This window comes from Xiphophorus hellerii, chromosome 23 (assembly GCF_003331165.1).
Source record: "Xiphophorus hellerii strain 12219 chromosome 23, Xiphophorus_hellerii-4.1, whole genome shotgun sequence".
Taxonomy (NCBI): domain Eukaryota; kingdom Metazoa; phylum Chordata; class Actinopteri; order Cyprinodontiformes; family Poeciliidae; genus Xiphophorus; species Xiphophorus hellerii.
In genome coordinates this window covers 14,445,930-14,457,993 of record NC_045694.1, presented here as the reverse complement: position 1 = coordinate 14,457,993, position 12,064 = coordinate 14,445,930, and the positions used below count along the sequence as shown (strand labels likewise).

At 37.2% G+C, this 12,064-nt stretch overlaps 1 protein-coding gene across 2 annotated transcripts; it reads left to right on the top strand.

Annotated features, from left to right (window-relative positions):
* Positions 1–2,435: 2,435 nt before the first annotated feature.
* Positions 2,436–10,385, top strand: pmt (phosphoethanolamine methyltransferase). 2 transcript variants are annotated; one of them, XM_032554168.1, is made up of 12 exons: positions 2,436–2,547; positions 3,827–3,998; positions 4,903–5,058; positions 5,384–5,520; positions 5,599–5,750; positions 5,861–6,049; positions 6,690–6,779; positions 6,873–6,962; positions 7,087–7,209; positions 7,346–7,477; positions 9,536–9,652; positions 9,776–10,385. In XM_032554168.1, coding segments are annotated over exons 1-12 (1,470 nt in total). In that variant the 5' UTR covers positions 2,436–2,546; the 3' UTR covers positions 9,887–10,385. The 2 variants fall into 2 exon arrangements, with proteins under 2 accessions (XP_032410059.1, XP_032410058.1); XM_032554167.1 differs by lacking the exon at positions 2,436–2,547 and adding an exon at positions 2,777–2,928.
* Positions 10,386–12,064: the final 1,679 nt, after the last annotated feature.

Here is a 12,064-nt window from a genome sequence, read left to right as displayed (position 1 = left end):
TTCTAATTTCTCAGACAAAAATGTTCATAGTATTAATTTATTCCAGGACTCAGGGACACAGGAACCTAAATAAACAAAAACTTTACACTTAAAAAGTTAAGTTCCTGCAAAAAACAATTCAACTACTAATCCATTTTTATCCTTAACTTCCATAGCAGGGAATAAAAAGAGCACAAGTAAATAAGAGTACAAATCTATTGTTCCTGTTTAAGCACTGGTTCATGTTAACGCTGCAGTAAAGCTAGGCACAAAAGGAAGTTAGAAAAGATGCTGTTGTGAATGTCAATGAACACTTTAAAAGTTGGATACTGTATTAATCTTCGGCTTGTGTAAAACAAGAAGATAAATGATTATGTGACATTAGTTTTCACTATTTCTGAAAATGTTGCATCATCAATAGCCAGCATGACAAAAGATCCTCTAGCAATGAATCACATGCTGGCAGAGTCACTCTGTTTGTGTCGTATCATCCACGTTAGGAAAAAAATAGTGTATACATGTTTTTGTTCTGAATCATTAACAAAAAAAGTTAAGCCACTGTTCTCTTAGAAGTAGGCCAGTACACGTTTCATGGTATGACTGTCTTATCTGTTCTCAACAAAGCATGACAGAAAGACAACAATGACAAAGTTCAAAGCCAAACTCACTTTCAGTGGGTCAAAGTTCAGACTGGACTTATATCACAGTGAAAAACTTGACACATGACAAGGCAAAAAGAAAAAAACAGAGTTGGAATTAAAGCACAGATAGCTAATAATACGTCTATAAATGTGAAACATTTACAGCCAAACAAACAACTGTGGGCTGGGAGAAAAATTATCACACCACCTGCACTGCAGATAACTGTGGCACCTTAAAATACCTTCTTCACTCACCGCTGCATCCAAACGTTCCTAGTTTTTCCAAACTCAGACACAATGAAGTATTCATGAACTGTAGTTTGAACTCTTCCACATTTTGTGATATTACAAACACAAACGTGTTTTGAAAATGTATGTGACCAACACAAAATGAATGGATACTTGTTTTTAATTTTTTTTACAAATATAAATCTGAAAAGTGTTGAGTGCTTCTGTCAGGATCTGTGTTTTTCTGTGTTTATTTAGAGTTTTCTGTGTCCTTAAGTCTCTTCGTTGTCCTGTTCTCCCCTTGATTGTTCCCAGGTGTGTCTCGTTCTGTCATTACCCTCCCATGTATTTAACTCCACCTGTGTTCCTTGTTCGTCGTCGGGTCCTCGTCAATGTCGAGTCTAGTTGTCGTCAGTGTTTCCATGTGCCTGCTGTTCGTTGTTTGGACTGAGTTTCACCATTAAAAATCATCATTATTCATCATACCTGGGTCCGCTGCGTCTGCCTCACCAACCCTCACCGCAATTCATGACAGCTTCTGCCCTTTCTAATCTGCTACCCCTGAGGAATATTCAATGTAACTTGTTGCTTTTATTTCATTTAACCACAATATCTGCGCTAGAAAGTCCTCTGAGGTTTGTTTTGAAACACTGGTGAACAAACCATTTTATAAAGAGGAACATGTCATATAAAGTTGTAAGGAATGAAGTTGTTCAAAGATGTTCAAAGCAGAATTCAATATCCAAAGCTTTGAACGTCTCATGGCATGCTGTTCAGCCCATCATCTGAATATGGAAAGACTATAATATACAGTATCTGGTCTTTATGAAGGTCAAAGCCATTATTAAAAGAAAAGCATAAAATGTCCTATTTAAAGTAAAGGAACAGGCTGAAAGTTCTCTGGTCAACTAAGAGCAAAACTAAACAGTTGATCTGGTGGTGTACATTCAAAATGCTATTTTTGGTAGAAAACAAGCAACCTGGTGGTAGGAGCATCATGCTGTGGGCCAGCTTTTATTTAGCAGAGGGAAAGGAGCTGATGAGATCTGATGGAAAGATAAATGGAGCTAAAGAAGATGGCTTTAGAGATTACTGACTCAAGAAGGAGGGATACAAAACTCATGCAAGGAACTTTGATTTTTATATTTACAAATCATTTTTTTAAAAAGTACAAATTAATTTAATTAACTTCAAGTTATGTCACTTTGTGTTGCTCTATCATACAAAATCCAAGTGAAATACATTGAACTTTGTAACTTGTAATATGACAAAGTGTGTGAAAAAATCTCATGTATTATTTGGGAAATGCTATTATTATTATTATTATTATTATTATTATGATTATTATTATTATTGTTGTTGTTGTTGTTGTTTGTTTAACTGTGATAACTCTAGGTTAGTCCATATCTATATATTGAACAAAACAATGTTCATGCTGATTTGTTTCTTATTTTATAAGAAATCCAAAGACAAAAGCTCTTGGAACTTTCTAGCAAATTCTGCAGCTTTAACCTCGCACGGCTCGGTGCAGCTGTCCTGGCTTTGAGCCTGAACTGGATGAGGCAACATTGCGTAATTCGCACATGCCACGAGGCATTTCCTATGGTGTCAGCACAACCCTGATGAGGTGAGACAAAACCAGTGAGGCAGACCGTCGCTGGGAAACATCAAATAGACCGACCGTTGTGTAAATTGACAAGTAAGTGTGCATCACCCAGCCTCTATCTTGCCTTAGGCTGACAGCTATCACAGGTGTTTTTTTGATGGTGGGAAGTCTGAGCCTCTCACACTGTGGTAAGTCGTGTCCTTGTTTGATTATTCATGTGCACACCCTCCCCCTCCACTACATTGGACGCATCCTAATGGTCAGGTGTCTACATGTAGACCACCTCCTAACCGCGCCACTTTGACCTTTTTATTTAAAGAGCGACCACAGAAGCTGATATCTGCACTTTGTCCGGGAGGGGCTACAAGTTGTAAAAAAAAGTTTTATCAGTACTTGCCATACTGAATGGATATTGGAGATTAATTCCTGTTATTTCCTACTGCGCTAATCAACCAGAGACCACCATGGAAAAAGGTATGAGGAGAACAGACAAGTCTTGCTTTCTTTGGGAGGATTTCAGAAAGTCTTCTGGAAATGATGAAACCAAAGTTTGGATCCAGCTGGAGTTGTTGACTTGTGTGGTTTTGCTGTAATTGTTCATTCAGGCTGGTGGAAGTAAACCTACTGGGAGCCCTGGCCTGCCAAAACATCCCTGAAGTTTTGTCAGGAGTTAACATGCAGTTATCCCAGTTCTAATGATAATATTGTTCTTTTTTTAATTAATAGTAATGAATCAAGTTTTTAAAAAATATTAAACAAATGCTGTTCAAAAGAGAATAAATTATATGACTATTTTTAATTCCCTTGTGAGACATTTTTAATTTGATGTTACTAACAGTCTGTAAATCTTATAAATTCAGCTAAAATCATCCAGTTTTTCCCCTTTGGCACATATACGTTTTTTTTTCAGAAATTGTTTTTAGAAACCACAAACAAAGAAAGAAAAGAAAATCTAAAATGAATTGTTTCCGGATAAGCAGAACATCACTGTGCCGTTTTAAGATTGTCTAATCCGTTCAATTAAAGGTTAATCTGTGTGCTGGACAGGGAGTTAGTGCGGATTTATGTTTAAAAGACTTCCGCTCAACCATTTTATAAGAATCGCCTGTTTAAAATATAATCACTAAACTGAAAACACACAAGAACTGGTGAAAGGTGAATTATGATTGACAAGATACACAGAAGCGTTACGTTTTACCTCCCGTGTCTAAAGTCAGTGACTCAGGAAAGAGTTCAATAGTTCAAATTACACAACAACTTAATATTGATGTGGCAATAAATTCCTTTTCATCTGACCAAAGTTTGTCTTTTCATTTGACTAACATTTTTTCCAATCCTCAGTTTCAACTCACGCAGTCTGTTTGCTCAACAGTGCGTTGCAACATGACAGAGTTTTGGAAGGAGCACTCCAAAGCCGCCACCGTGGAGGAGATGATGCTGGATTCCCAAGCCAAAAAGCTGACTGAGCATGAGCTGCCCGAGATCCTGTCCATGCTGCCTCCCCTGGAGGGACGCAGAGTGCTGGAGCTGGGAGCTGGGATTGGGTGAGCATAAAGCTCAGTTACTCTCTGTAAAGGTTTTAAGCCCTTATCTAAAGCAATATTGTAAATAGTAGACGGAAGAAAATTAAATGTTGCCTTGTCTTCTTCAGTTCTGTTCCTGGGAAACATTGAATAAACGGTGCACTGATGACCTGCATGTCTACATGGTTAATATTAATCTATCAACCTTGACATGTATTTAGTCCTAGACATTTCATTTCACTAAGGCAGAGCAGTTATCTAAGAACAATCAGGATATCATCCATTGTCCTGGTGTTGGCCAGATTGCTTGAGATTTTTGGTGACCTGTCAATATTTTTTAGATTTGATGAGTCTGATTTGGTTGTTGAAATTACATTGTTTTGAAATTTTAGGTAGTGGTCAATGACGATAATTAGGTTTTCTGCATAACCAGACAGAAATATAGTTGTGTTTCATCTGCATAGTTAGGGGAAGAACTGTAGTGTTACCCCATATGCTGAGTTAGGAGGAGGATATAAACATTGAGTAAAAGTGACCCGACAACACAACCTTGAGGAACCTCAGATGTGATCTTTTTTTATGCAGTTATAATTTCCAAATTAAACAAGTACATTCTGATCTAGTTTAGCAAAGTACTATGTAATCCCATATACTAGTATGGTGTATCAGGTGATAATTATGATCAGCTGTGTCAATTGCAGAAGTAAGATCCAGTAATACCAGCGTACAAATAAAACACAAAGCGATGAAGAGATTTTAATCCGAGAAAACAAGTTTGTCTCTATAAAAAGATTGCAGAGCTTTGTTAAGCAAGTTTAATTAAATCTTAGCTGCAGCAATATTACAAATGCTTCATTTTTATAGTTAAAGTTGTTGGAATCAAATTTCATTTATGTTTCATAAAAACGGTCATGTTCCTCTACAGCCGCTTCACCAGCCACCTGCTGACCAAGGCAGCCCATGTGACCGCGGTGGACTTCATGCAAAGCTTTGTGGACAAGAACAGGCAGAACAATGGTCACCATAGCAACGTCAGCTTCGTCCAAGCTGACGTCACAAAGCTGGACATCCCCCAGCACAGGTAGGGGCGAAGAGACTCAGTTGAAAGTTAAGCAGAATAGATCAAAGAAATCACGACTGAGGCACAGAAAATGATCTTTTGACTATTGCTGATACACAATCAGATGAAGCTTATACCTACAGTTTTTTGGTGAAATGCAAAGCTGTGACTGAGTTTCACTAAATTGAGTTCATTTTTAAACAAACATTTCAAATAAAAGTGCCTTAAGTGCCTCTTGGAGGTCATACATACTTTCCATGACTGATGCTCATTAATCTCTCCTGTATAGAATATATTTCCTGCCTAGCTGTACATTTTGGAGTTACTGATATAACTATTTCCTCAGTATCGACTTTATCTTCTCCAATTGGCTGCTGATGTATCTGAGTGACGAAGAGCTGAAGTCCTTCATGAAGAAAATGCTGAACTGGCTGCAGCCTGGTGGATTTCTCTTCTTCAGAGAGTCCTGCAACCACCGCTCAGGTACTGAGTAAACAGGAAACGTTTCTGAATCTTTTAATTCAGCAGAAATAATTACAATTCTTTTTTTATTCTTTAAAGGTGACTGCAAGAGAGATTTCAATCCCACCTGCTACCGCAGTGAGGCACAGTACACTCACCTGGCCACCTCGGTGCAGGTGGAGGCACCAGAGGGAGGCCAAACCTTTGGTTTCGATATTGTCTTTAAAAGGAGAGTTCAGACTTATGTTGAGGTATTGCTAAGTCTTTATCTCCAGATAATTCCTTTGATACTGTCATACTTAGACAAAGATATGTCTTCCTTTCATCATCTTTTCTCGCTTTCGTCCTTCTGCTGTCTCAGATGAAAAACAATCCGAACCAGATGTGTTGGCTTCTGCAGAAGCTTCCTCGCTCCTCAGATTCCCAGAGTGGTTTTAGCACATTCCAGCAGTTCCTGGACAACCAGCAGTACACCAGGCGAGGCATCCTGCGCTATGAAAAGATGTTTGGGGCTGGTTATGTCAGCACAGGTGGACCCAGCACAACCAAGGTAAAAAAAAAATCAAATTAAGATGTTTCAGAAAGAAGGCAAAATGCTGAAAGAAATCAAAACGAGTAAGACTGATGGCCAAGATTATTCATACCTCTCGCAGATTTAGATTGAAAGTAATCTGTAAATTTTATCAACCTGTTTCTTCTTACTGTAAGGGATATTAATGTTGTGAATAGTAGTAATAAAAACAAGTTTTGTCATAACTGATTTATTCTTTGTTAATGTAAATTAATACATTTTTGGATGAGTGTTGAGCAATCAGAGAGTTTTTATCTTTTTCCTGAAATAAAACCTGACCATCCCTTCTAAGTCTTTGAGTGCCCATGAGTGGACAAATGAGATCAGTATTCTTGAGAGTAACCATTATAATTGAGTTATTGTCATTCCCATATAGTGTTGTTGTAAATTTTATAGTGGTGATGTATATGTGTGCTTACAGCTGAGTTACAGAACTGATATCCTTTTTCAACAATTCTAAAGAAACCTGTAGCTTTCTGGTTAAGCTGATGATCACACTACCAATAAAAGTATATATCACATATTCTTTTTTTACCATTGAAGCAAAGAGCAAATGTTTAATAGCGGGCGGAGGATTTAATATTTCAGCATGTTAAAGATTTTATAATTTTCCGAACAGGAGTTTGTGGACCTGCTGAACCTGAAGCATGGACAGAAGGTTCTGGATGTAGGTTGTGGAATTGGAGGAGGAGATTTCTACATGGCAAAGGTAAGACTAACAAGACCAGGAGAAATATCAGCCCAAAGCATCATCAAAATGATTACAAGAACTAAAAGGAAGGCAAATGTTGTTATTCTGCAGATGTTTGGGGTGGAAGTGCTTGGCTTGGATTTGTCCGACAACATGGTTGACATTGCCATTGAAAGGGCAAGAGCAGAGAAGCTGCCATCAGTATGGATACTTTTACTTTTCATATTAAAAATCAGAGCGTTGCCTCTGCAGCTCCTTTATGATAAGCGTGCACCACTGTACAACCATGAAACGAAATGTCTCTAAGCTGTTAGCATTTCCTTAGGTGCAGTTTGAGGTGGCAGACGCTACTAAGAGGACGTTTCCAGAAGGTTCATTTGACGTGATCTACAGCAGAGACACAATTTTGCACATAGATGACAAACTGGATCTCTTCAAACACTTCCATGTAAGAATTTTAATCATTTTCTTATTTTATATTTACATTGATTTGTTTGTGAGAGAAACATAAGAAAAATTTTAAAAGTTTATGTGACGATTATACTTTATTCCTTCCAGTAACTTTTCTGCTTCTTTGCATCCAGTCCTGGTTAAAGCCGGGAGGTCAGCTGCTAATCAGCGACTACTGCTGCGGGGAGAAGCCGTGGACTCCAGTATTTGAGGCCTACGTCAAACAGAGAGGTTACATCCTCTACACACCGTCAGAGTATGGCAAGGTAAACCAGCAGGTTTATATATTAGCACTTCCCACTGATGTGTAGTTTAGTTCAATATTAGAAGAGTTAGCCTTTATGACATACTAGCACATTTTAAAACTAGTCATTCTGAGATATCAGTTGTTGATTGGATTCCCGCTGCAATAATGAAAAACTCTGGAAAATTAGATGATACATTTCAAATGAAATGAATCTATTAATCATCAGAATAGAAAGAGCAATAAAGACAAAGTTCAAGACACATCATCTCTATCAACCCCTGAGACTCCTTCCAAGGTTGCGACGCTGTAACATAATGTTAACACTCATGTTAGCATTTTAAACAGTAATGATTAAAATTTTTATGTATTTTTACTCTCAAAGAAATCTAAATAAAAATCCTCAAATTTTGTTAACCTACAGTATGTCTTCAGTTTATTTTGTTTAGATTTGATCAAGATAAGACGATGTACTGATTGAAGGATGAGCTTCATTGTTTTACCAGTGGATAGCATTAATATCTAAAGGGTAATGAATAAATATTATGCCTTTTTTGCTATGAAGGAATAGAATAGAATAGAATAGAATAGAATAGAATAGAATAGAATAGAATAGAAACTTTACTGTTATTCAAAATCCTGCAGTCCGTCATCACATGTCACATTGACTCACCACCAAACTGTAGGAAAAAGGTGATCTACCACCACTACTACTACTTATTACAGAAATATGAAAATGTAAAATAGTCAAACTATTTTCTTCCCAACAAAATATAAGATTTACATGTATTTGAATAAAAAAATGCAAGGTGGGACACAGTCCAGGTACTGGTGCATATGATTTCTCTAAATAATAATAACAATAATTTTTAAAAAGTAGAGCAGAGTGGGAGTCTTATTTTATGCTTACTGTAATTAAAAATAGAGACCAATCAGTTTGAGATCTGGCTTTGACTCTAGAGGGTCAGTGTTACCATATATGTAACTGTGTGTTTATAATCTGCAGGAAAGTTTAGGCATCAAAATAAGATCCATGTGAATACTAGTTGTATTGAAAAATTTACATTTACATGGTTTGCCTATATTTATCATAGAAATTAAAAGATATTTGGCATAATTTAGAAGCTTTATTACATTGTTTATGTCAACAATGTAATAAACAGATTTTTGTTTCATATTAGTTATTTTAAAAACTATTAAATCCCACAAAATTGTTAAAAATAAAAAAGGCAATAAAATTAAACACAAACAAGACAAATGTGATGATTACACTGTCTGACTGTCCTGTCTGGATATAATATTTTACATCTGCAGTTTCTCATACAGCCTCACTAACCAGGTGTGGATAAACGCTGCTGCATATGTGGCAACAAGCGTTTCAGGGATTTTTTTTTTTTACTCTTTCAGTTTTCTCAGTTTGTATCGCCTCCAAACTCATATTTCAGCTGAAATATTAAATCTGTGCTACTCCTACATGCAGTGGGAGTTTCTGAACCAGGATATATGGGCAGTTACCCAGAGTGCCACAAAAATAGGGAATGCACCAGCATCATATTTAAAAAAAAAAAAAAAAAAACTTATTTATGTGTCATATGAGCAGGCACTCCCACTTGCTGCTGAGAATTGATGGTTCAGGTTCTGTTGTGGCACCAGTTACCTTGTGTCTTACCTTAATCTACGTCAAACCAAAAAAGTGAAGAAATTGTGTTTTCACCAGCTGTGCTGCAGTAGACTCTGGAGGTGGCAGGAGGAGACGCTTGCCCAGAGTGCTACTGAAGCAAGAACCACTGTCTGTCACTTTTAGTGAAATTCTTGTACAGACTAATCTCCAGCTAGATGCACTGCTGCCTGAAGGCAACGTTGCATCAAACCAAAACAACTTACACGAATGTCAAACCTACAAATGCCTTTTAGATCCTTCAAAAGACATTTTATACAGATATGTTATAGGACTTTTGCTTGACTCTAATGAAAATCAGTTTTGTTCATTCTCTACGTGACGTTATGCTGCAGTTATCCAGGAGGTGGTGCTGTTTCCACTCTTACTCACCGCCCCCTTCTCTCTCTCGCTCTGATGCAGTTTATTCAGGAAGCTGGTTTCTGCAATGTTCGAGTGGAAGACCGAACAGCCCAGTTCATCCAAGTGATCCAGACTGAGCTGCAGAGAGCAGAGGACATTAAAGAGGAATTTATCCAGGTTAGTTTGCAGAGCAACTTGAAAACTCACATTTTTACGGAGACGGGATTTACTTACTTGCACAAGTTTTTCTTAACTTTGGAGGACTTACTAATACCCTTCGGTCTGTTACTTACTTTGCAGGAATTTTCCGAGGAGGACTATTCTGCAATAGTAAACGGATGGCGGGAAAAGCTGAATCGCTCTAAAAGTGGAGACCAGCGATGGGGGCTCTTTCATGCAACAAGGAACTGAGTGACTTCTCAAAAAGTGAAGGAGATAGTGAAAGGATACAAATTAAGGCTGCTTTTTTTGATAAGTCTAGCAACATGTTAATTTATGAAAAACATTTTTAAAACTTTATATCTTCTTTCAATTTTAATGGTTTGCAAAAATAAATTTAAAAAAACATTTTTGATCAAAATACAAACTAGGCAGTGGAAAATCCTGCTGTTTTTTAGTGCAAGATTCAAGTCTGGGCAATATTTGCCCTTGCTTTATTATGATGCATGAAGGCATCAGTAACTCTTTCACTTTGCCTCTCGAACATGTGGTTGTTAGCATGGTAATTTTTCACAAGCATGTATGTTCCTCTCTAGTTGAAGAACTGTACAAATCTGGAGACGTAATGTAATTCTGTGATCCATTTGTTGCTCTGAACATCACAGTTTGCATGATTTACTCAAGGTTTTCTCAGATCTTCTCATAACTTTACCAAAGCAGGATTAATAAATGTTTGGTTAGTTTAAGGTAAGTGTGTTTTGAGGTTCGTTGTGTAATCCTGTCTTCCGGCACAGCAGAATTGGTGAAAGCTTGTCAGTCTGGTGCTTCCAGTGAGCAACCTCCAAGGCCCCACCCTCTCACATCAGTGCTATTTCCAACACATACAGTACAGACCAAAAGTTTGGACACACCTTTTAATTCAATGAGTTTCCTTTATTTTCATGACTATTGACATTGTAGATTCACACTGAAGGCATCAAAACTATGAATAACACATGTGGGAATATGCACTAAACAAAAAGTGTAAAACAACTGAAAATACCCCTTATATTCTAGTTTCTTCAAAGTAGCAACCTTTTGCTGTGATTACTGCTTTGTACACACTCTGCATTTTCTTGATGAGCTTCAAGAGGTAGTCACCTGAAATGGTTTTCACTTCATAGGTGTGCCCTGTCAGGTTAATAAGTGGGATTTCTTGCCTTATAAATAGTCATGAAAATAAGGAAAACCCATAGAATTAGAAAGGTGTGTCCAAACTTTTGGTCTGTACTGTACGTCCGGGCAGGAACCCACCAGTAGCTGCTCGTAGCAGAAACATCTCTCATTGCAAGAAGCCACTCAGCCAGTTTGACTTTAACAAACTAAATTTGAATGTTTGAATGTCATGCGGTTGGTTGCAGTGTTCTTGTTGACTGTTGTACCAGGAAATTAATGACTCTATTTACAGATAATGATCACTATAAAAGATTATGTAATGCAGGCTTACTTTTTTAACAGACAAAAGAGTTAATTACAGGGAACACCGTTACATCTGACTGAACACCGTATTTATTCTTAATAATTTTTAATTATCTGCATCATGGACTCGAAATACATCTGTCTAACCAGTCCAAAAGCAACCAAAAGACAAAGGCCCAGACAGGACATGATTCCAGGAAAAACCACAAGTACCTTATTGGCTGAACAAGAGCAGTCTCAAAGCTTTCTTTGTTGCATGGAGTCACCTGGATCTATGAAGCTGGTTATTTTTGTGTGTGGTGTGTGTTTTTTTTTTTAGCTGATGGATCAACTCACAAGCCTGAGCTATTGAAACTAAGTTGAATGCACATTTTTTTAAAGTTTTATCAATGAAATCAGTGAAAAATGTCGCAAAATAACATTAACAGCATCACATAAAACCCCATCTCACACACATACATTTACACAACATATAAAAACAGCTAAGAAGTTATTAAAAGCATAAAATTCACAGCCTAGAGAAAAACTACCAGGCATAGCGTGTAGCTCTTGTTAACGTTCTTTATTAAAATAGCTGACCATGCTGAGTCATAACAATCATCCCTAAAATGAAACCTCGTTTCTATCCACACATTGACATGTCATTGCTTCCAATACCTGAAAATATTTCCAACCCATTGATCTTGCTGCATTAAACTACAAAATCTATTGTGTTGTGTGTTTCATCTGGATTTTATATGAAAGTCCAATAACAAGTAGTTGAAACAGTTTCACAAATGACATTTCTGAGAAGATATGGTGTGCATTAGCACTTCTGGGTTAACTAGAGGAACATCACAAACAAAAGGAGGTATGCAATAGAGAGAGACAAAGAGACAGCTTAGATTGAATAGAATGAATTGATAATAATAAGCCACTTGGATAACTGATAAATCTGACAAGAGCCAAGTACAAGTCGCCTAACTGTTGAGC

Bases quoted from the DNA above. Each gene is read 5' to 3' on its own strand.
- pmt (XM_032554167.1), top strand. The intron at 5,059-5,383 runs GTAGGGGCGAAG...CTATTTCCTCAG, and splicing joins CTGGACATCCCCCAGCACAG to TATCGACTTTATCTTCTCCA. The intron at 6,963-7,086 runs GTATGGATACTT...GCATTTCCTTAG, and splicing joins GAGCAGAGAAGCTGCCATCA to GTGCAGTTTGAGGTGGCAGA.